General features: G+C 52.7%; 2 protein-coding genes across 21 annotated transcripts in view; both read left to right on the top strand.

Annotated features, from left to right (window-relative positions):
- R3HDM2 (R3H domain containing 2) overlaps positions 1-3,703 on the top strand; it is a 162,553-nt gene extending 158,850 nt beyond the window's left edge. For all 20 annotated transcript variants that reach the window (XM_044227341.1, XM_044227336.1, XM_044227338.1 and 17 more), the window contains 4 exons: positions 307-454; positions 1,401-1,498; positions 1,836-1,920; positions 2,702-3,703. In XM_044227341.1, coding sequence (XP_044083276.1) covers positions 307-454; positions 1,401-1,498; positions 1,836-1,920; positions 2,702-3,042 — 672 coding nt within the window. In that variant the 3' untranslated portion in view covers positions 3,043-3,703. The remainder of the gene's footprint in view (positions 1-306; positions 455-1,400; positions 1,499-1,835; positions 1,921-2,701) is intronic.
- Positions 3,704-6,364: 2,661 nt separating this feature from the next.
- STAC3 (SH3 and cysteine rich domain 3) lies at positions 6,365-12,853 on the top strand. The gene is made up of 11 exons (XM_044226641.1): positions 6,365-6,955; positions 7,227-7,494; positions 8,139-8,236; positions 8,449-8,521; positions 9,428-9,525; positions 11,115-11,181; positions 11,341-11,390; positions 11,690-11,775; positions 11,952-12,003; positions 12,093-12,230; positions 12,683-12,853. The coding sequence occupies exons 1-11, from the start codon at positions 6,890-6,892 to the stop codon at positions 12,779-12,781; spliced, it is 1,095 nt and encodes a 364-aa protein (XP_044082576.1). The 5' UTR covers positions 6,365-6,889; the 3' UTR covers positions 12,782-12,853.
- Positions 12,854-19,114: the final 6,261 nt, after the last annotated feature.

Below are 19,114 nucleotides of genomic sequence, written 5' to 3'. Positions count from 1 at the left end.
AGTTCAGCAGGGAGTCTACTTGAGATTCTGTACTTCTCTCCCTCTCCTCCTCCCTCTGCTCCTCCCTACTCCACACTCACTCTCCCTTTCTCTCTCAAATAAATAAAAAAATATTTTAACAAAATACATTAATTATTAATACACATTAATTAGGGACTGTGGGGGCTGTTGGAAGGAGCAATCTGACTTTGACAAAGCTCTGCAAGAGAAGTTTTCTGAGTGAGATGAATTTTAAGCCAAGCCATAGGAATATCCAGAAGGTCATATTTGCTGTATGTATGATATGTGTGCCTCTCTCTTCCACAGGCCAGCACTCAAATGAGCAGCAGCCCCGTCACATCTCCTACGCAGTCTCCAGCACCCTCTCCTGTCACCAGTCTCAGCAATGTCTGCACAGGACTCAGTCCCCTTCCTGTCCTCACACAGTTCCCCCGGCCTGGGGGTCCAGCACAGGGTAAGGGATTAGAATAGGGCTGGCTGCTGCCCTTCACAGCCCATTCCCAAGTGGGAAGACCCAGGTGATAGTGTGTTACTTAAGCTTGGAACCAGACCTCAGTTTCCTAATCTATAAAATGGGATTGATCCAAATAAGATGGAAATAATTTTATCTGTTTCTGTCTTGGCTGTTGCAGCAGTAGTGAAAACCAGATGAAAATATGGTTTAAAAACTTCAGAGTACTCTGAAATCTAGCATTTATCAACAATAAAGTAACACTTATGGTGCTTACTGTGTACAAAGCATGACTGTAAGTGCTTTGCGTGTCTTGTATTCACTCAACCTTCAACACTGATGAATAGAAAAGGTACCCAAGCTCTCATTTCCAGTCACAGAGCCAGGATTTGAACCTAGGCAGTTTGGCTCCAAGCCTGTGTTCTTATCTACTCACTGTATTGCCACTCAACCGGAGTCAGACACTTGAGCCCTGGATTTGGGGTAGGAGGATCTATATAAGAAATTCGGGGCACTGGGCTGGCTCAGGCGGTAGAGCATATGACTCTTGACCTCAGGGTTTGAGCTCAAGCTCCACGTTGGGCATAGAGATTACTTTTTTAAAAAGTAAGAAAGGAAGGGAGGAAGAAAGGAAGGAAGAAAGGAAGGAAGGAAGGAAAGACATTCATAAGGGTCTGTAGGTTTCCCCCAGGGTCTTTTGTCTGCAGTGGACAGAGCTCTTCTTCAAGGGTGAGGGAACTTAAAAGCCTCATTTGCCTGAGATACAGCTGACAGCCGTGGGGTTTAGGAAGAGAGACAACTCTTCAGTCAGTCACCTGGGCACTCCTATCATAGAAAAAGTAGGAAAAGTATGCATTGTTGTCATCTATCTCCAAAGCCCGCTGAAGTCTCATGAAAGTTGTATCATGAAGTTCTAACTCCCAGAAAACCATCTGTCCTTTCTCCCTAGGTGATGGGCGCTACTCCCTCTTGGGCCAGCCATTGCAGTACAATCTGTCTATCTGCCCTCCCTTGCTCCATGGCCAGTCAACTTACACGGTACACCAGGTAAGGGTGTGCACCATCAAATCCCTCTTCTCATCCAGGCCCCTATCTCTGAGCCGTCCACCTCAACCAGTGGCATGGGCCCAGGCGATAGATAGCACATTGAGAATGAATAAATTGGGAGGGAACTTACCCCTCTCCCATACTCATTCTTCCCACCTGACCCCAGTGCCAAGGGAGAAGGACTCTGTTTCTCAGTGGCCACTCTGGCCAGTCTGCCTGCCTGGTTGGGCAAGATCCTCAGGATCAGGTGCTGCTCCTTAATCTTTCAGACAGACATTAGGATGCAAGGCAGTAATGTTGTTTACCTGGGGTAAGAGTTATCTTTGAAATGTTGAAGGGACAGAGTGGATTGAAGCATGGAAACCGGAGCAAAAGACAAGCACTCAAATCTGCCTCGACTGACCTGGGGACAACAGATGTCGGTGAGTGACAAAATGCTGAATCCCCAAGTGAAGGTGCTCATCCCTCCAGCCTGCATTACTAGCCTAGGATGAGTGAGAAAAGCCAGTTTAGGGTGTGGAGTAGAAATAAGACCCTTTTGTACTCAAGAGCAAGGAGAAACTGGAGAACTAAAGTGTCTCAGTACTTATCAGGCCATTTCAGGTCTTGGGAAAGGTGATGGTAAAAACTGAGTATAATACAATGGCTCGGGGTGCTGAGCCTATTAACAGGAGAGTCTTGTGGGAGTGGTCCTGACTCCAATCTAGGATGTCTGCCTTGGTAGTTCTCGTAGTTCTTCAGCAGAAGCTCGACAAGAGAATGTGGGAGAGTAACCCCCTGCAGGCCTTCCCCACTAGGCATACAAGATCTCTCAGGTTACCCCTATTTGGAGGGGTTTGCTAAACAAGGAAAGGCAGGGAAATGGACTTCCCTAGATGATAAGGAAGAGGGATCTCTGGGAAGGGGATGACTGTGGGATATATTTCAGATTGGGCTACTGACTTGGCACAAGAAATGAGGTGTAGGTCTCCAGATCTGAAGAAATCTGGGATTCTGACCCCCAGTTTCTTCTTGGTCTAAGAGAAGAAAAGTTTTCTTTGTTTCTCCTAGATGCCTAGATGGTGGGGTGTTACACTGGTTTGGGGAAGGTGGGTGAGGCCAGGCTCTTGAGGACACTGTCAATAGACTTGATTCGGCTGCAGAATTCTCTGCAGGGAGCTCACTAGTCCTCTCATAACCATGTCATTTCTCCTCCCCTTTTAGTCCTGGGCCGGGTGCTGGAGGTGACAGATCTCCCTGAGGGCATCACTCGGACCGAAGCGGACAAACTCTTCACTCAGCTTGCCATGTCTGGCGCCAAGATCCAGTGGCTCAAGGATGCTCAGGGGCTGCCTGGCGGGGGTGGGGGGGACAACAGTGGGACTGCTGAGAACGGCCGCCATGCAGACCTCGCTGCCTTGTACACCATCGTGGCTGTGTTTCCCAGCCCCCTGGCTGCCCAGAATGCCTCCCTTCGCCTCAACAACTCTGTGAGTCGCTTCAAACTTCGAGTGGCCAAAAAGAACTATGACCTGAGGATCCTGGAGCGAGCCAGCTCCCAATAAACGGAGGAGGGGAAGGCACCAGCGCAGTGGGGGGTTGGGGAGGGGGCCAAGGGATCCTGACAGACCACGGACAGAGGCAGAAAGGAAGGTGACAGACACTGAACTGGAGCCTAAGACAGTGGGGATGAAGATGGAACAGACACAATGGCACTGGACTCCTTCTCGCTCCCCTGCCATGGGTCCCCTCTTTTTCCCTGGTTGGCCCCTCCTTGCTTCCCTCTCCTTCCCATCCTCTTCTGCCATTTTTTATCTCTTCTCCCACCATGAAATTAATTTTTTTCATATTTTTTTGGTCAGGTAGATTTGGGAGGGTCCCACACTCCCCTATTCGATCTCCTTACCATCCCAAGCTCCCTTTTCATTTCTGGTCTTTATGAATATATTTATATGGACAGAATTAAGAAATGCAAAATTGATTTCCCCTTTCTCTCACGTCCCCCATCTTGTCTCCCCAAACCCCAAAGAGTTAAAACTTAGGCCTCCCCCCACCTCCCAGAACACTTGTATATTGTTTGTTTGAGGTTTGTGCCACAGTAACAGACAGTATTTAATTGCACATACAGATGTTTGCTGGGTATATTCACTGTAAATTTTATTTAATCTGATTTTTTGTTTGTTTGGGGGGTTACTTGGGGGGAGGTTGATTTTGTTTTTAAATATAAAAAAAAAAAATCTGTCACTGGACGTCAGTCCTTGTTTCTCTGTTGCTGCCCTGGTGTGGGTAGGGGTTGGAGGTCCTGGGTATGTACAGTTCCACAGCTATTAGAGGGATCGCATATAGGTTGGGATGGCTTTCCCTAGCTGGCATATGTACACGTACCTTCCTAACAGTATTCCCTCATCCCATTCTCCTCCTTGCCCATAATATTTGGAGAGATGGCTGGGTCTCCAGTGGGACCTTTGTTCTGGGCTCCCCCCACTCTTTCAGTAAGTGTGGTTTCATCAAGCACATCAGTTCTCAACTCCAGACCTCTGAGGCCTTGTTAGTAAAATAAGAGACTTGGACTAACTAGCTTACCTCTGAGGTTCCTTCACTGTGTTAATTCTGTGATACTCATATAGGGTCCTCATGTCTGGAGAGGGGTGAGTGAGGTCCAAAACTGGGTTGAGATGGTGGCTTCATACATGTCCAGAATCTGATCTTTTGGAAACTCTTCAGGGATGGAGGACTTGGGCCTTTCTTTAAAACGAAAGCCATTGTGTTCTGCGTGGCAGGACAGAAGTGGATGTTTCTTTTTTTTTTTTTTTAAAGATTTTATTTATTTATTTGACAGAGAGAGATCACAAGTAGGCAGAGAGGCAGGCAGAGAGAGAGAGGAAGGGGAGCAGGCTCCCTGCTGAGCAGAGAGCCCGATGTGGGACTCGATCCCAGGACCCTGAGATCATGACCTGAGCCGAAGGCAGTGGCTTAACCCAGAGCCACCCAGGCGCCCCAAAGTGGATGTTTCTTAGGATAAAAGCTCCATCAATTGAACTTGCAGTGCCAAGATGCCATATTATCCAGGCACGCTCAGCAGTCCCTGTCCTGTACAACTGAAGAAAGGTGAAAAGCAGACAGTCCCCCACTCTCCATGGATGGAGCTTTTCCTCTCTCTGCCCTCTTGTTGCACAGCCTGTCAGACCGGAGCCATTAGGAGCCATCCGGCAACCCCTATTCAATCTCACCCACCCCTTAAGGAAAAAGAGCAGTGACAGAAATGACAAAGCACATTACCCTGGAAATCTCTTGGGTCTGGATAGCAGTATCTCTAGCCAGGCTCCTCTGAGGCTTGTCTGACCCAACCTCCAACGTAATCCTTTACTTCTTACAGATACAAGGGATAAAGCAGCACTACATGACTACATCCAAATGGCTGTCCTCTGAGATGGGAGGATCTTCTCTTTCAGCCATGTCACAGCCCAGAGTAGAAGGCTGCATCCCTGTGAGATAAGAATGCCAGATACCTCACTGACCCATAAATTCATATACCGGGACGTCAGATGAGGGAGACGGAATCAGGGAATCAGAATGATTTCAGAAGTGTGGGGCATAGCTGTCTTACAAAAGTTTTCAGTCCTTGCGGGGAGGCAGACATTACTTAGAGAAGATAAAACCCCTCTGTGTGGTAACTGCCTTCTGTCCAGTGGGAATGATACCATCTCCCATCCAAGTACTAACCAGGCCCGACCCTGCTTAGCTTCCGAGATCAGACAAGATCGGGCGCGTTCAGGGTGGTATGGCCGTAGACGGAATGATACCATCTCTACCTGACCATCACTGCACTCCCCCAGAGCCTCTCAGAAATCCCAGCCTGGATTTTTTTCAGTAGCTCTTAGATTTCTTTTTACCCTGAGGACAAGATTTTAGAATGGGGGATGGGAGGATGTTCCTGGGCACACTGGAGGGAATAAAGCAGTGCTATGCATGTTCTTCACTCCCTTTCAGGATGGCAGCAAGGTACCCTTTCAGCTACCCGTGGATAAGGATGCAATCTAGTCTGGCTGATAGGAAACCTCGGAGAATTGAAATTTTCCTTTCTTCACCAGTTCCTGGCCCTTTGCTTCCTAAAGGTTTGAAGTAGAGTTAGATCAGTGTTTGTGGGTATGAAAACACAGGGCCACAGGAAGACAGCGGCTAAAAAAATCAAAAGCTAGCTCCTAAAGTAGGTCCAGGGAAGGTAGAATTGGAGAGGTGTTTGGACCTTGGGGAAAACTGTACAATTTGATCTATACCTTCTGTCATCCAAAATCACCTGAATGAGTATGCGGCATAAACACTGTCCCTTCTTGAATTCAGCCAGAACTGACCTGTATACCATAGATAAAAAACCAGGGCGTAGCAGCTCTGGGGGATGGGAGGAGTTAGGGTCCAGCCCAGCCCAGACCTCTCCGTGTCCAATTTCTCTGTGTCAGCTGTGTCACCCAGCTGTCCACTTTCCTCCAGCCCTGTCATTTCAGCTCTGACACCAAGGCGAGAGACTGGGAGGTCTACAAATAACGTCTGGGTAGCCGGTGTGAGTACAGAGGGTACTGGGGGGGCTTAGCCCCCAAGGAAGAGGACCAGTCCTCCCCCAGCACCACCATCAAGACCCCAGGGGCTCCCTCTTCCCTCCACAGACTGTGGACTGACTTAGGGAATCCCAAACGTAAGTTGCCTCTTCATCCTCTGTCCATTGCCAGAACTGCTCCCCGCAACTTCCCCATTCTGTAGCCTTCAGTGTCTTCAGTTTGGCCTGTGAGTAGTTAGGGTTTTAGGAGTGAAAGTATGACTCCAGGACAAGAGTGAGGATTGGCGGGTGGGGTGGGGGTGGGGTCAAGGGAATGGAGTAGTAAGAGAAGGAAAGGCTCATATTACTCTGAAAACTTAAAATAGCCAAGGACTGAAGCAGGCTGGGAACTAGGCCCTGGGCCCCTGGGACTCAAGAAAGGGGTAGGGGTGAACAAATGTCCCCAGCCCATCCCTCCAAGCATGCTTCTGGACACACACATTGAACCTCTTCAAGAAAGGGAATCTGGAAGGGTGTATGTCACCTCTCCCTTGCCCACAGATTCCCAGGAGAAACAAACTAGGCAATTCTCTAAACCATGCAGCTTTGAGCGCTGTATTGGGGCTGGAAACTCAGGTTACCCCTCAGGGTGGGGAAGGTTTGGTATCAGTTTGAGGAACCAGTTGGGAAGTTCTTTAGTCTGTTGCGCTTTTCTCTGGACCTCCATGGAATCTTTCTGTCCATAAGCCTGTGAAAGGATTTCTGTTTAACCAACTTTCTCCCAAAGGCCACTCAAGGACCACCCTGCAATGAGGGACAGGAATTAGGACAGGAAGAGTGACAGGGATTAGATTTAATAGTGGGGTCCAACCTCTTGCAGGATGACAGAAAAGGAGGTGCTGGAGTCCCCTAATCCCTCCTTGCCAGGAGAGACTCGGCAAAGTGGGGTGAGTCTGGGCCTGGGACCCCCGGGTGTGGGGAGCTGGGAAGCCACCACAGCCCTTGGAGAATGCTTGAATTGATCTCACTTGAATGTGACTCCTCCATCATCAGAATGCTAGCCAGCACCTGCAGCCCCCAATACTCCTAATCCTGGGGGGTGCCCCTTGCCCACACTAGAAAAATGTTTAGTTAGCTTCAGCCTTACCTGCTCTAGAGAGCATGACAGTTCTTTTAATTTTGGGTTTCCTCCCCTCCCCCATCCTCTTCCTCCCTCAGCTACAGCGGCTGAAGCAGTTATTCAGGAAGGAGTCTCGGGGAACAAAGGAAATGGAGCTTCCCCCAGAGCCCCAGGCCAATGGGGAGGCAGTGGGAGCTGGTGGGGGGCCCATCTACTACATCTATGAGGAAGAAGAGGAAGAAGAAGAGGAGGAGGAGGAGCCCCCCCCAGAACCTCCTAAACTTGTCAATGACAAGCCTCACAAATTCAAAGATCATTTCTTCAAGAAGCCCAAGTTCTGTGATGTCTGTGCCCGGATGATTGTGCGTGAGTCACGAAGGGAAGTGGAGAGAGCGTGATGTTGAAGACAGGAGGTGGGGAAACAGGCTCAGGAGAGGAGCATTTGTATGGCAGACAGGCTGTGGCAAGAGGTGGCTTTAAGAAAACACTATCAGTGGGGCGCCTGGGGGCTCCGTGGGTTAAAGTTGTGCCGTCAGCTCAGGTCATGGTCTCAGGGTCAGGGAGAATCAAGTCCGGAGTCAGGCTTTCTACTCAGCGGGGAGTCTGCTTCTCTCTCCCTCTCCCTCTGTGATCTCTAGCTCTCAAATAAATATATGAAACCGTAAAAGAAAACACTATTGAAGGGGCACCTGGGGGGCTCAGTTGGTTAAGTATCCAACTCTTGATTTCAGCTCAGGTCTTGATCTCAGGGTCTTGAGTCCGAGCCCCATATGGGGCACCATGCTCAGCAGGGAGTCAGCTTGTCCTTCTCCCTCTGCTCCTCCCCCACTTGTGGGCACTCACTGTCTCTCAAATAAATAAATAATCTTTAAAAAATAAAAACAACACTATTAGAAACTGATAGTGTTGGGTCCTAGAAAGAAAAGGGACCTGAGAGCTAGAGTAGCAGCACTGCTCCAAAGGGAAGGGGAGATCAAGAACCTCACCCAAATGTTCTTCCCTCTCCCAAGTCAACAACAAATTTGGGCTTCGCTGTAAGAACTGCAAAACTAACATTCACGAGCACTGTCAGTCCTACGTGGAGATGCAGAGATGTTTCGGCAAGATCGTGAGTAGGCTCTGGGAAGTGAGGAAGTAGAAAGGAGAGAACGCATAGCCAAGCTCCCCTCTTCCAGTCCCTCCCAAGTCATCACATCCATTTCCCTGCTTTTTCCTTCTCAACCCGTTTCTTACTCCAAGAAGGGATTGCGCTCATGGGAGAGATGGGGTTCTGGGTCATACCTTGCTGTCTCTAATGCTTTCTCCCATCCCATCCTACAGCCCCCTGGTTTCCATCGGGCCTATAGCTCCCCACTCTACAGCAACCAGCAGTACGCTTGTGTCAAAGATCTCTGTAAGTGCTCCATGTGGGACCCGAGGGCAAGGGCAAGCTAGACATGGCTCCAGCACCACTTCTAGATTTGGAAGCCAAATTCTGAAACAGAAAGATTCCGTTTCCCATGGTTTTCTCTCAACCTAATATTTTAGCCAACTTGAATACAGAGTCAATATTCCTGTTTGATAGCTGAGGGAGATAAGATTTAGTGAGGGCTCCACACAGCTAGCAAGAGGCAGAGAGCCAAGACTGAAACTTTTTCATCTGCCTAGCTTCAAAATCTGGGCTCTTCATATGTAAAACTATTTCTAAGCAAGAACAAGGATTCTTGACTGTCCTCATCCTTGATACAGAGTAATACCAGCCTCAGGGCTAGACCAAGAGCTGTGGGCATCCTGGGCAGATTCATAATTTGGTGCCCCTTACAAACAAATTCATTGACAATTTACTCAACATTTATTTGGAGGAGAGGCTGAACTTTATGAGGAGCATGGGTGGGAAAAAGAAGAACCCACTGGTGGCAGCCCCCAGCTTGCACATGCCACTCAATGGGACAAAAGCCAACAGTTGAAGGACCACTCTCCTTAGAAGGAGAATAGTGATTGTGAGCATTCCCCAACTCCCAAACAACTTAGTCGCACAGTTGTCTTTCCAACAAGTGCTCTGCCTGGAAGGAGTGCTGTTAAGTATTTTTCTCCATCACATGACATTTCCAGTGATGTTTTTAGAGCTCTTTATAGATTGATGACTTAGATATGCCCAGCTGACCCTACCCTAATTCTAGACACACACACACACACACACACACACACACGTATCCATCTACTCCATCCCACCTCTCCCTTATTTAGAAGGTCTCTGTTTCTTCCAGGTCTTTCTCTGCTTCCACAGTAATGGCTTCTTTCTTCCTCCCATTCCCACTAGCTGCTGCTAATCACAATGATCCTGTGTTTGAAACCCTGCGCACTGGGGTGATCATGGCAAACAAGGAACGGAAGAAGGGCCAGGCAGATAAGAAAAATGTGAGCACCATATTTTCCTTCTGAGGTCCCTCTGAGAGATTCCCTGGAGCAGCAAGTCCTCTCTCCTCTCTGGAAAGCTGACAGAAGCCAGGGATTCTCTTCCCCTAAAGTGGAACATAACTCAACAATTTTTGCATATAATATCAGAGGGCCTCAGATTGAGAACTCCTGCCATAGCATGTACTTTCTCCAGAAACTCCCTTCTGAAATTGTCAGATTAAGCACCGTAATCCACTGACGCCTAGGTCCCAGACCCCCAGCATTGCTGAAAAGAGGCAAGAGCCATACTTTTGGATTTGGGGAAGCAAATTTATCATGCCAAGTAATTAGAATTCTAGAGCCATGAAGGGACCATGAAGATCCATGAAGGATCCATGAATATCATCTTGTCTGACTCACTTATCCTACAGACAAGGAAACTGAGGCACCAGACTAGCAGCCAAAAGTAACTTCATTTCCTTTTGTATTAGGGTTACTAGATTGGTAATGCCATAGACTTGCATTCAGTTTGGCAAAGAATTTGTTAGCGTATCGTTACAGCTTTCTGGACAACCAGGATGGACTGATGTGGATAACAGTTAGATGGATCCCTAAAATTGGATGAATGACTGTGCCCGAAGGATTCAGGTCCTTTAGGGAGTGTCTAGCTAGACGGAGATTTCTGATACCTTATAACATGATTTGGTCCTCGGTCCTCACCTATGAAGGTTTTTCTCACTGATACAAATGAAAATATAAATGGTATTATCCTGAAGTTTGTGGGAAACCTAGGAAGGAAAACCTATACACAAAAAAAGTATATTTAAATATCTTACAGACTAGAAGAAAAGCCCAAAACCAGTCATTTGAAATTTTGTAAGGAAAAAATGTATATGCCTGTTCTTGGATCAAAAAAAAACCAACTGCACAAAAACAGAACTAGGGATTGGCCTCAGAGTAGTTGATATGGAGGTTGGGTGCAAATTAGAGATTTCTGTAGAATGAACTATGATTTACAAGGCCCTAGCAGTGTGACTTGACTGCTTCCAGAAAGGCAAGCACACTCAGGTTCTATTCTCTTAAGGGAATTATAAAAACTGTGCTGCCCATTTTTTTTTCTTATACACTAGAGTATTTTTAAGAATGGACATAGTGAAAATTCTGGAAACAACATCATGAGGGAGGGGGTGATTTGAAGGGACTAATTAGGGAAGAAGAGACAGAAGGGACTTATCAGCTATCCTCAGATCTTCAAGGGGACTGTGTTTGTTCTATATTGCTCCAGAGGCCAAATCAGGACCAATTACTAAAAGTTACAGGGAGACCGAATAGGTTTAATTTAGGGAATTACCCTCAAATGGCATGGGCTTACTTTGTAAGGTCGTGAGCTCTTGTCATTAGCTACATTCAAGCACAATGTGGATGGTCCACCTACCAAGATGTTTTACAGGAAGCTTAGGCATTAGGCTGGTGGTTGGACTAGGTGTTTCCTCCAAGGGTTCTTCCAACCCTGAGATCCTATTATTCTGTAGTTGGCTGGCCTGGCTGGAGAGCCAGGACAAGCGTGAGTTCCCAAGAGAGCATCTTCCTAACTCTGGTACCCCCTCCAGCCTCTAGCAGCCATGATGGAAGAAGAGCCAGAGTCTGCCAGACCAGAGGAAGGCAAAACCCAGGATGGTGAGTGTTACCTACCTCGGGGCTTGGTTGTGATATAGGATGGAGGGCCAAAAGGCATGCCGGGTTTGGAGATCAAAGAGGCTCTGCAACAGAAGAGTAAAAGAATGAGGGGCTACCCTCCAGTAGCTAGAGACAACTTGTTGATGTTTCCCATCCCAGGAAACCCTGAAGGGAATAAGAAGGCTGAAAAGAAGACACCTGATGACAAAGTGAGATTCCTTTTCCCTGCAGGGACCCCAGTCCTCTCCCCAACCCAGGTCTGACACCACTCATGGCCTCAGCAGAAGCTCACACTTACTGCATGGGTTCCCATCACCCTTAACCTGCCTCCTCCACCACCTCACACACACGCATGCATGCATGCATGCACGCAACAGAATCCTCATAGTTCAGGGACCTGGAAGAGAGTTGTAATGTAGTGTGTCTGGAGAATTCCCCTGCCCTGGACTCCTGCCCCTCAGTGTGGGACAGAGGAGCCCAGAGACTCATCACCTTCTTTCACCCCCAGCACAAGCAGCCTGGCTTCCAGCAGTCTCATTACTTTGTGGCTCTTTATCGGTTCAAAGCCCTGGAGAAGGACGATCTGGATTTCCCGTGAGAAGCCGTAGGACTGGGATGGGCATGCACCGGGAGTGGAGAGGGGAGAGCCTAGCTCCCAATGGGAAAGGAAAGCGGGGGCACTCAAGGCTTGGAGCCTGTTGGGGCTGGACCTGGGCCAGATAGGTAAGTAAGCCCCCTACATCTCAGAGGCCTCTCCCTTCCTCTCGCAGGCCTGGAGAGAAGATCACAGTCATTGATGACTCCAATGAGGAGTGGTGGCGGGTAAGAGAAATGGCTGAGGCTAGGGTGGGACATCACTTGACTTTAGAATCTGAGACTGAACGACTGACTCGCCCTACCATCTCCTCTAGGGGAAAATAGGGGAGAAGGTTGGATTTTTCCCTCCAAACTTCATCATTCGGGTCCGGTCTGGAGAGCGTGTGCACCGTGTGACCAGATCCTTCGTGGGAAACCGTGAAATTGGGCAGATCACTCTCAAGAAGGACCAGGTAGGGGCTCCTGGGTGGCACAGTGGGTTCAGCAACCACCTCTAGCTTTCTGCTCAGGTCGTGATCTCAGGGTGCGAAGATTGAGCCCTGTGTGGACTCTGCTTAGGGTGGAGTCACCTGAGATTCTTTCTCTCTCTCCCTTTGCCCCTCCTGCTCGTGCTCTTTCTCTAAAATAAATAAATAAAATCTTTTAAAATATATAAAATAAATACAGATAGATGATAGGTAGGTAGGTCGGTAGGTAGGTCGGTAGGTAGGTAGAACTGACCAGGTAGCTCTGGTGCGCCAATCCAACCCCAGGCCCCAAGGTCCCTCGGCAAACCATACTCCTTGCAGATCTTAAGCCATTAACGGGGCTAGGATAGGCCTGCATATATCCAGGCTCCCCTACTCTCCTCTTCCACCTTTTCCCTGGATCACTCTCCTCACTAAACCTTTAATCCTTCCTTCAGATCGTGGTCCAGAAAGGAGATGAAGCCGGCGGCTACGTCAAGGTCTACACCGGCCGCAAGGTGGGGCTGTTTCCCACCGACTTCCTGGAGGAGATTTAGGCGTGCCCGCGCCTGCGGACGGGATATACCCAGGCCCCATTCTGGGCAGGCCCAGTGGAGGTTGGGGAGGAAAGGGGCGAAAGCAACTATGCTGGATGGGGGAGGGGAGGGAAAGCCCGCCGGAGCTAGACGGGGCTTCGGGTTAGGGACTGGTTCCTGCCCACCCCTCCCGCCCCCGGCCTCGAGCTTTGGATACCTGGCGGGCAGAGCCGCCTCACCGGCAACTCCTCAGGCCCAGCCCTTGAGAGCTGGAAGAAGAACGCGTCTCCAACAGGAGGCGCCCCGGGGGTGTGGGAGGAGAACTGTCGAACGCTGCGACTGTATTAAAGTTTTGAAAAAAGTTAGAAAAGTTTGTTCTTTAACTGGGGGCCGAGTCGAGGGCATAGGAAGCCGTGGAGAATCCTCCCCAGCTGTGTCAGCTCACTACCATCGGGTAACCGGACATCCACCTGGGCCGAGGCTGGTGGGAGATGGGGAGACAGGGAGACAGGTGCGTCCGCCAGGCGAGGCCTCTGTTGTCACTGAAGAAAGGGGAGACTGGGGGCGCCTGGGTGGCTCAGTGGGTTAAGCCGCTGCCTTCGGCTCAGGTCATGATCTCAGGATCCTGGGATCGAGTCCCACATCGGGCTCTCTGCTCAGCAGGGAGCCTGCTTTCTCCTGTCTCTCTCTCTCTGCCTGCCTCTCTGCCTACTTGTGATCTCTCTCTGTCAAATAAATAAATAAAATCTTAAAAAAAAAAAGAAAGGGGAGACTGACTGGAGTCACTGCCCGCCCCCCCGCGCCGCGGCGGCTAGAAGGACCTGGCACCAGGGTAGTTCCCCTAGCTCTCGGCGATTTAGCCGCGGGCAGCCCCCTTGCGTTTCAGAACCTGGCTCAGTGCCGAGCTAGGCCGCCAGGGGGCGATGCAAGATCTCCGTTGGAGAGCGAGGGACGGGGCGGAAGAAGGCGGGGTGGGGGGGGTACGGAAGGAGAGAACCTGAGACACCGTGCCGGAGACCCTGGGCCTGGGAGGGGGGGTGCGTGCCGTCTCCATGGCAACACTTCCTCAAGTCCTCTGGGAACCAAGAGAGCGAGGCCGGGGGGCCTAACCCCTCCCGCGCGGCCCCCGCCCCAGCCCTTTGCGACAGGTACCGAACGAGAGGGCGCCGGGCAGACAGCAAACCCGCTCACGCGGAGCCCCCCCTGCGGCGCGCCGTATGCAAATGTTATTGTTTGCATATGCAAATATGCAAATGTACCGGCCCCGGTCAGGGTGGCAGGTGGCGGGGAGCGGGAAGGTGTGGGGAAGGGAGCTGAAGGATACGAGGAGTTTGGGGACCTGGGAGCGGACCAGTGAGAGGCAGCCTGGGGTGGTCCCTGGAGTAGGGCAGGCCGAGGGTCTGGAGCTTGATGGCGGATGGGGGAGGGTCAGCCCCGGCAGTCAGGAGATCCTCTTCTGCCCGTTGTCTGCCAGGCCTGAGGTTGGCACCGCCTAGCAAGGTTGGCAGCGGGAGCCCGGGCACCATCTGCTGCTGGCGGGGGGAGGGCAGAGGCTCAGCTGGGCTGGAGAAGAGAAGGGCCCGGGACGGACGCGCCCCCCTTCCTTCCAGAAGGCTGAGGTGTGGAGGGGGTAGGGAAGCACACAGGAAAACTCTATGCGGAACCGGTTCGGTTTCCTGTTCCCTTTGCCCTTGACTGTTTGCTGGACGCCGGGGGCCGGCGGCAGGGTCATAGAGGAAAACTCAGGCAGCCCCCCTGTAATCACGCTTGGGCTGGAATAGGAGCAGATCACAAGCAGCCCCCCTCCAGCACCACACACAAATACAGCCTTTTGCCCCCATCCCTCCTCGGGATCCGCCTACCAAGAAAGGCGTGGTGGGGGTGGGGGGGTCGGAGGCCCAGTGCGGGGATGCTAGGACTCGGTCGCATCTCTTCATCAAGAGATCCGAAGGACTCAAAACTGAGATCCTCGAGAGGGCCCCCCCACAATGCAGAAGCAAAACCAATTTACTGGCTCATTGGGCGGTGATGCTGGTGTGGGGGTGCCGAGAAGCAGAGAGAGCTGCTGTTCTCCCCGCTCTACACTCGGGGGGCACCCCCCTCCCCTGCCTCGTGGAGCCGGCAGCTGTCCCTAATTAGAGCGGCGGTTTAATTGGATTTATCAGCAGTTAATAGGAAATTAAGCAAAGGGCCCGAGAGAGGGAGGGCGGGAGGAGCGGGGAGGCCGGCTGCGCGGAGCTCGGAGGACGGGGGCTTGGGGTGCCAGGGGTGAGGACACCGGCCCAGTATCGTGATTGAGCCCCATGATCAACGCCCTCTCCCCAACACTTGCCCGCTGGTTGAGCCCAGGCCTGCCACCGGAGAGCAGGACTCATGAAGGAGGCAGGAGCGACAGCGACCCTGTGTGAGCCCCGAACGCCCCTCACTCCCACAAACGGCCGCCTAGGTGATGGATGACGTTGCCACAGGCAGCAAAGGTCATAAGTCTGGGCCAAGGAATAGACTGAATTGAAAACAGACTGGAGGAGGGGCCAGGTTACCCTGGTCCAGGACACAACCCACACCCTACCCCTCTGCAGTGCCCACTCAGCTCTTAGCAAAGAAAGTACCCTCTTACAAGTGGGGAGATTGGGCAACACGGGGGAATGATGGGGAACGAAGAGCGATCGTCCCTTAAACATCTGCCTCCCAGCTGTGTGGGTAATCCTGGCAGTCCCTATACAACCACCAATGTCCCTCGGTAGCTCCCTAACCCTCCCCAAGTGCTGGGGTTGGGACCAGCTGGCTTGGTTGCCCAAGGTCTGTACCACCCACCCTGGACTAGAAGGAAGCTAGCAGGCTGTCAAGCAGGGTAGCAGGGTCCACAGCCCCAGGCACTTCCTGTCACTACTACCTCATTATGTGGGTAGGCTAATAAGGCCTGCTTCTAGGACCCCAGCAACCTCTGCCATACTCTACCACGGGGGGGGGGGCACAGACCGCAGTTTCTGTGTGGGTGTGAACCTCTGAATGTGTAGGGGTTGGTGGGGGGTCCCTCTGTGTCCCTGGAGATTATGGGTGTCGCTCAGCTGTGCTGCTGGTGTGTGTGCCTGTGCCCCAAGTGTGTGAGATGTGTATATCAGCACAAGATGTGAGTGTAAGTTGGTATGTGTGACCCTGGTGTGTGTCTGTGCCCTTAAGTATGTATTGGTCAGACTTGTCCCCGTTCTCCATCCCCCCCAACCTCTATAATTTTTGTCTGGCTTAGCCCCCGAGTGTCTAGGTGTGCATACGTGCTTTGGCGTGTCTATGTGTGCGATCTTCACACTTGGGTGTGCCCCGAGTGTGAGCATTTACGCGTGTCTCTGCCTGCAGGACTGCCTATCTGAGTATCAGGAAGAGCCACCCCTGTGAGTGTGTGTTGCTCTGGCGTCTCTGCCTGCAGGTGTATGTATCTCCGTGACAGTGCGGGGGCGTGTGCCTGGGTGTGAGCCGCGCGACAGCGTGTATTCGAATGACAGTGTGACGCACACGCGCACTCGTGTGTGTGTGTGTGTGTGTGTGTGTGTGCGCGCGCGCCCGCGCGGGAGCGCCCGGGTGAGTCTCCCGCACCCGCCCCTTCCTCTCCCTATTTCTATTCCTCTCTCCTCTCCGGGCGGGCTTGGCTCCGCCGTCCGCATCATCTCCATCCATTATTGAAGAAACAGCCGCGTCCGCTCCAATCACATCAACACCTCCTGCCCCCCTCCGTTCCGTTCGCCCCACAGCCCCTCTGGGTGCTGGGAAGGGGGGAGCCGCGGCGCAGCGGGGGCGCCGGGCAGGAGCGGGCTCATGAACCCGGTGCCCCGAGCCGGGCGAGGCACCGGGACTCCGGGGTCCCCGGCGGGGAGCGCTTTGCATAAACAGATGGCGCGGGCGTCTTTGTCTCGCTCGTTCGCTCGCCGCGCGGCTCCCGGCTCCACGGCTGTCTGGCTGATGCAATCATGATCATCTCTCAGAGCCTCGGGACCCCGCGCCCTTAATAGCTGCAGAGGGGGTCAGGGGCTCCGGGGCTCCCGAGCAGATGCTGGGCACCGTGTCTTCCCTCCCGGGCGCCCCCTCCCTGCCCCACAGCTGCAGAGGGAAGACGGAGTCCACACCGAGGTGACGGGCATATGGAGGTGACCGGGAAGTAGACCCCAGGCAGTGCCCTGAGGTGTCTCCAGGCTGTCTCGTTGGACTGCTACAGCCCCCCAGGGACAGCAAGCTGGAGAATAGGAATAGAATGGGGGATGGGAGGGGGGAGAAAGAGATAAAGACAGAGACAGGCATTTGTAAAGAGAGACACAGAGGGTAGAGAGATGTAGACGGAAGGAGAGACAAACAGAGAGAGACACAGAAACAGATACAGACGGACAAAGCCTGGTAGAGCTGCAGAGGGAGAGACAGACAGACACAGCCAGAATGATAAGGAACAGAGAGACACAGACATACACAGAGACACAGAGAGACAGAGGTAGACAGAAAGGGCTGGAAGAAGAAAGAAGCAGAAAGGGCAGCCAGAGACTGGGGCAGGCAGGGGCAGAGGGCAGTGGGTAGTCTTAGGGCAGAGACCCAGCCCCGGGCATCTGGAGCCCACCAGCCCCGAGAGAGGAACCCGCCTGAACTTCTGGTGCCTTCCACAGCTGGCGAGGTGGGAGATCCCTCGTGCCCTCTCCTTTCTTGCCCCCCGCCCCACCTCAAATCAGAAGAGGGGAAGCTGCGGGACCCAGTGCCTTGGCGGTGGGAGTGGCAGGAGAGGCAGGCGGGTCTTGGACCGACGCTCCAGGCACAGACTTAACCTGCCCCAAACTGTGGGGCGCAGAGCCTGCAGGATTCGACAGGGGGCGCCCGAGGCATCTCCCCTAACAGCTTGGGAGCATCTTAACCTCCAGGGGGCGCCGGCGCCCACAACCCCAGCAGCCAGCTCGCTCCGCCCAGTCCAGCTGCTTTTGACGAGCGGCGCCAGCGCGAGGATTAGTGTCGCGGTGCGATTTGGCGTTTGGAATCTGGTCCCCACGGGACCCCGCACGCCCCAGGCCACCCCTAATCCGCAGCAAAAGACTTCGCCGTCCCTCATGCGGCTTGGACGGGTGGCCTTAGTCTTTCAGATGGGAGAGTGCGCGAGGGTGGGGAGAGATGGGATCCGGAACTCACGGAGTTCTGCGTCCCAGCTCAGCCCCAGAGATCACGATCCAGAGATGAGTGGGGACTTAGAAGTAGGATCTCAGGCAAGGGATCAGAGACTGGCACCAGAAATAGGTACAGGGTCAAGGCCCCCCGGAGAGGCCAGAACAGAAGCAATAACGTAATAAGGCGCTTGGAAAGTGGGGGCGGAGGCCCGAGGCAGGAGGAACAACCGCGGCTCTAGGAAAGGAGCGGGGCGGAAAGTTCGGAACGCGCCAGTCCTTGGTCACCAGAAGTCATAAGAAATAGTACAAGAGCCCGGGCGAGGGCCCGAGAAGCCAAAGGGCGCGGCACAGGGGCCAGACGTCCCTGTGTGCGTCCTGGCGCCCCAGCTGTGCCATGCAGAACCAGATGTGCTGCCCAGATGTGCAGCCCCTGGAGCTAGAGCTCTGGGATTGATTGCTAGTCCGGGAGACTGGAGGGCTGGGGGGCATGAGTGACAGAACATTCCACTCCCCGGCGGGTCCTGGAGGTGTGGGTGTTCAGGGAGGACCCGGCTCTGCGCTCCAGGTTCTGACATCCTGTCAGTCCTCCCTTCTCCGCTCCCCCCCCCACCCCGACACACATCGCAGCGAGTCTCTGTCTCTTTGTTCTCGCCGTGTCTCTGACACTTTATCTCATTATCCACCGGAGGGAGGCGGAGAGCCTGGGACCCCGCAGCCTAATTACAGCCGCGCTTGTCAGCGCAGGGGGCGGGGGAGGTATCAGCGCCAGGAAAGGGAGGGAGCCCCCAGAAGGGTAGCTTCCTTCCCAGTTCAGCCCCCCCACCACCACCACCGCGCAAGCCCAGTGGTGGGTGCACAATTCACCCCTGTCCATGCCACCACCACCACTGGGCTCTGGGCTGGTGAGGTGGTGGAGCTCCGTGGGATTTGCCCTTGGGGTGGGAGGGAGGAGGATGGGAGGGTGAAGTTAGCATGGCAGTGGAGAGAGGTGGTTAGGACTAGGCTCCTGGGTGCCTAGGCCCCCAACTCCCCAAAGACGATGGCAGTGAGCTTTCCCACCCTAGCAGCATAGCAGACACCTAAGTTGGCTGCAGAAAGGGAGGCAGTTGCTCGGAACGTGTATCTCTGTATGTGTTGTTCTCTTTCCTCCTTCACCATCTTTTCTGTCTTTCCTTGGCTATTTTCCTTACCCCATTTCCTTCCTCTCCATCACAGTCAGAAACAG

The sequence above is a fragment of the Neovison vison genome, chromosome 12 (genome assembly GCF_020171115.1).
Source record: "Neovison vison isolate M4711 chromosome 12, ASM_NN_V1, whole genome shotgun sequence".
NCBI lineage: Eukaryota > Metazoa > Chordata > Mammalia > Carnivora > Mustelidae > Neogale > Neogale vison.
The sequence above is the reverse complement of the archived record's forward strand: the minus strand, read 5'-3'. Positions and strand labels throughout refer to the sequence as shown.

Bases quoted from the DNA above. Each gene is read 5' to 3' on its own strand.
- STAC3 (XM_044226641.1), top strand. From the start codon at position 6,890: ATGACAGAAAAGGAGGTGCTGGAGTCCCCTAATCCCTCCTTGCCAGGA. The intron at 6,956-7,226 runs GTGAGTCTGGGC...TTCCTCCCTCAG, and splicing joins GAGAGACTCGGCAAAGTGGG to CTACAGCGGCTGAAGCAGTT. The intron at 8,522-9,427 runs GTAAGTGCTCCA...CATTCCCACTAG, and splicing joins CGCTTGTGTCAAAGATCTCT to CTGCTGCTAATCACAATGAT.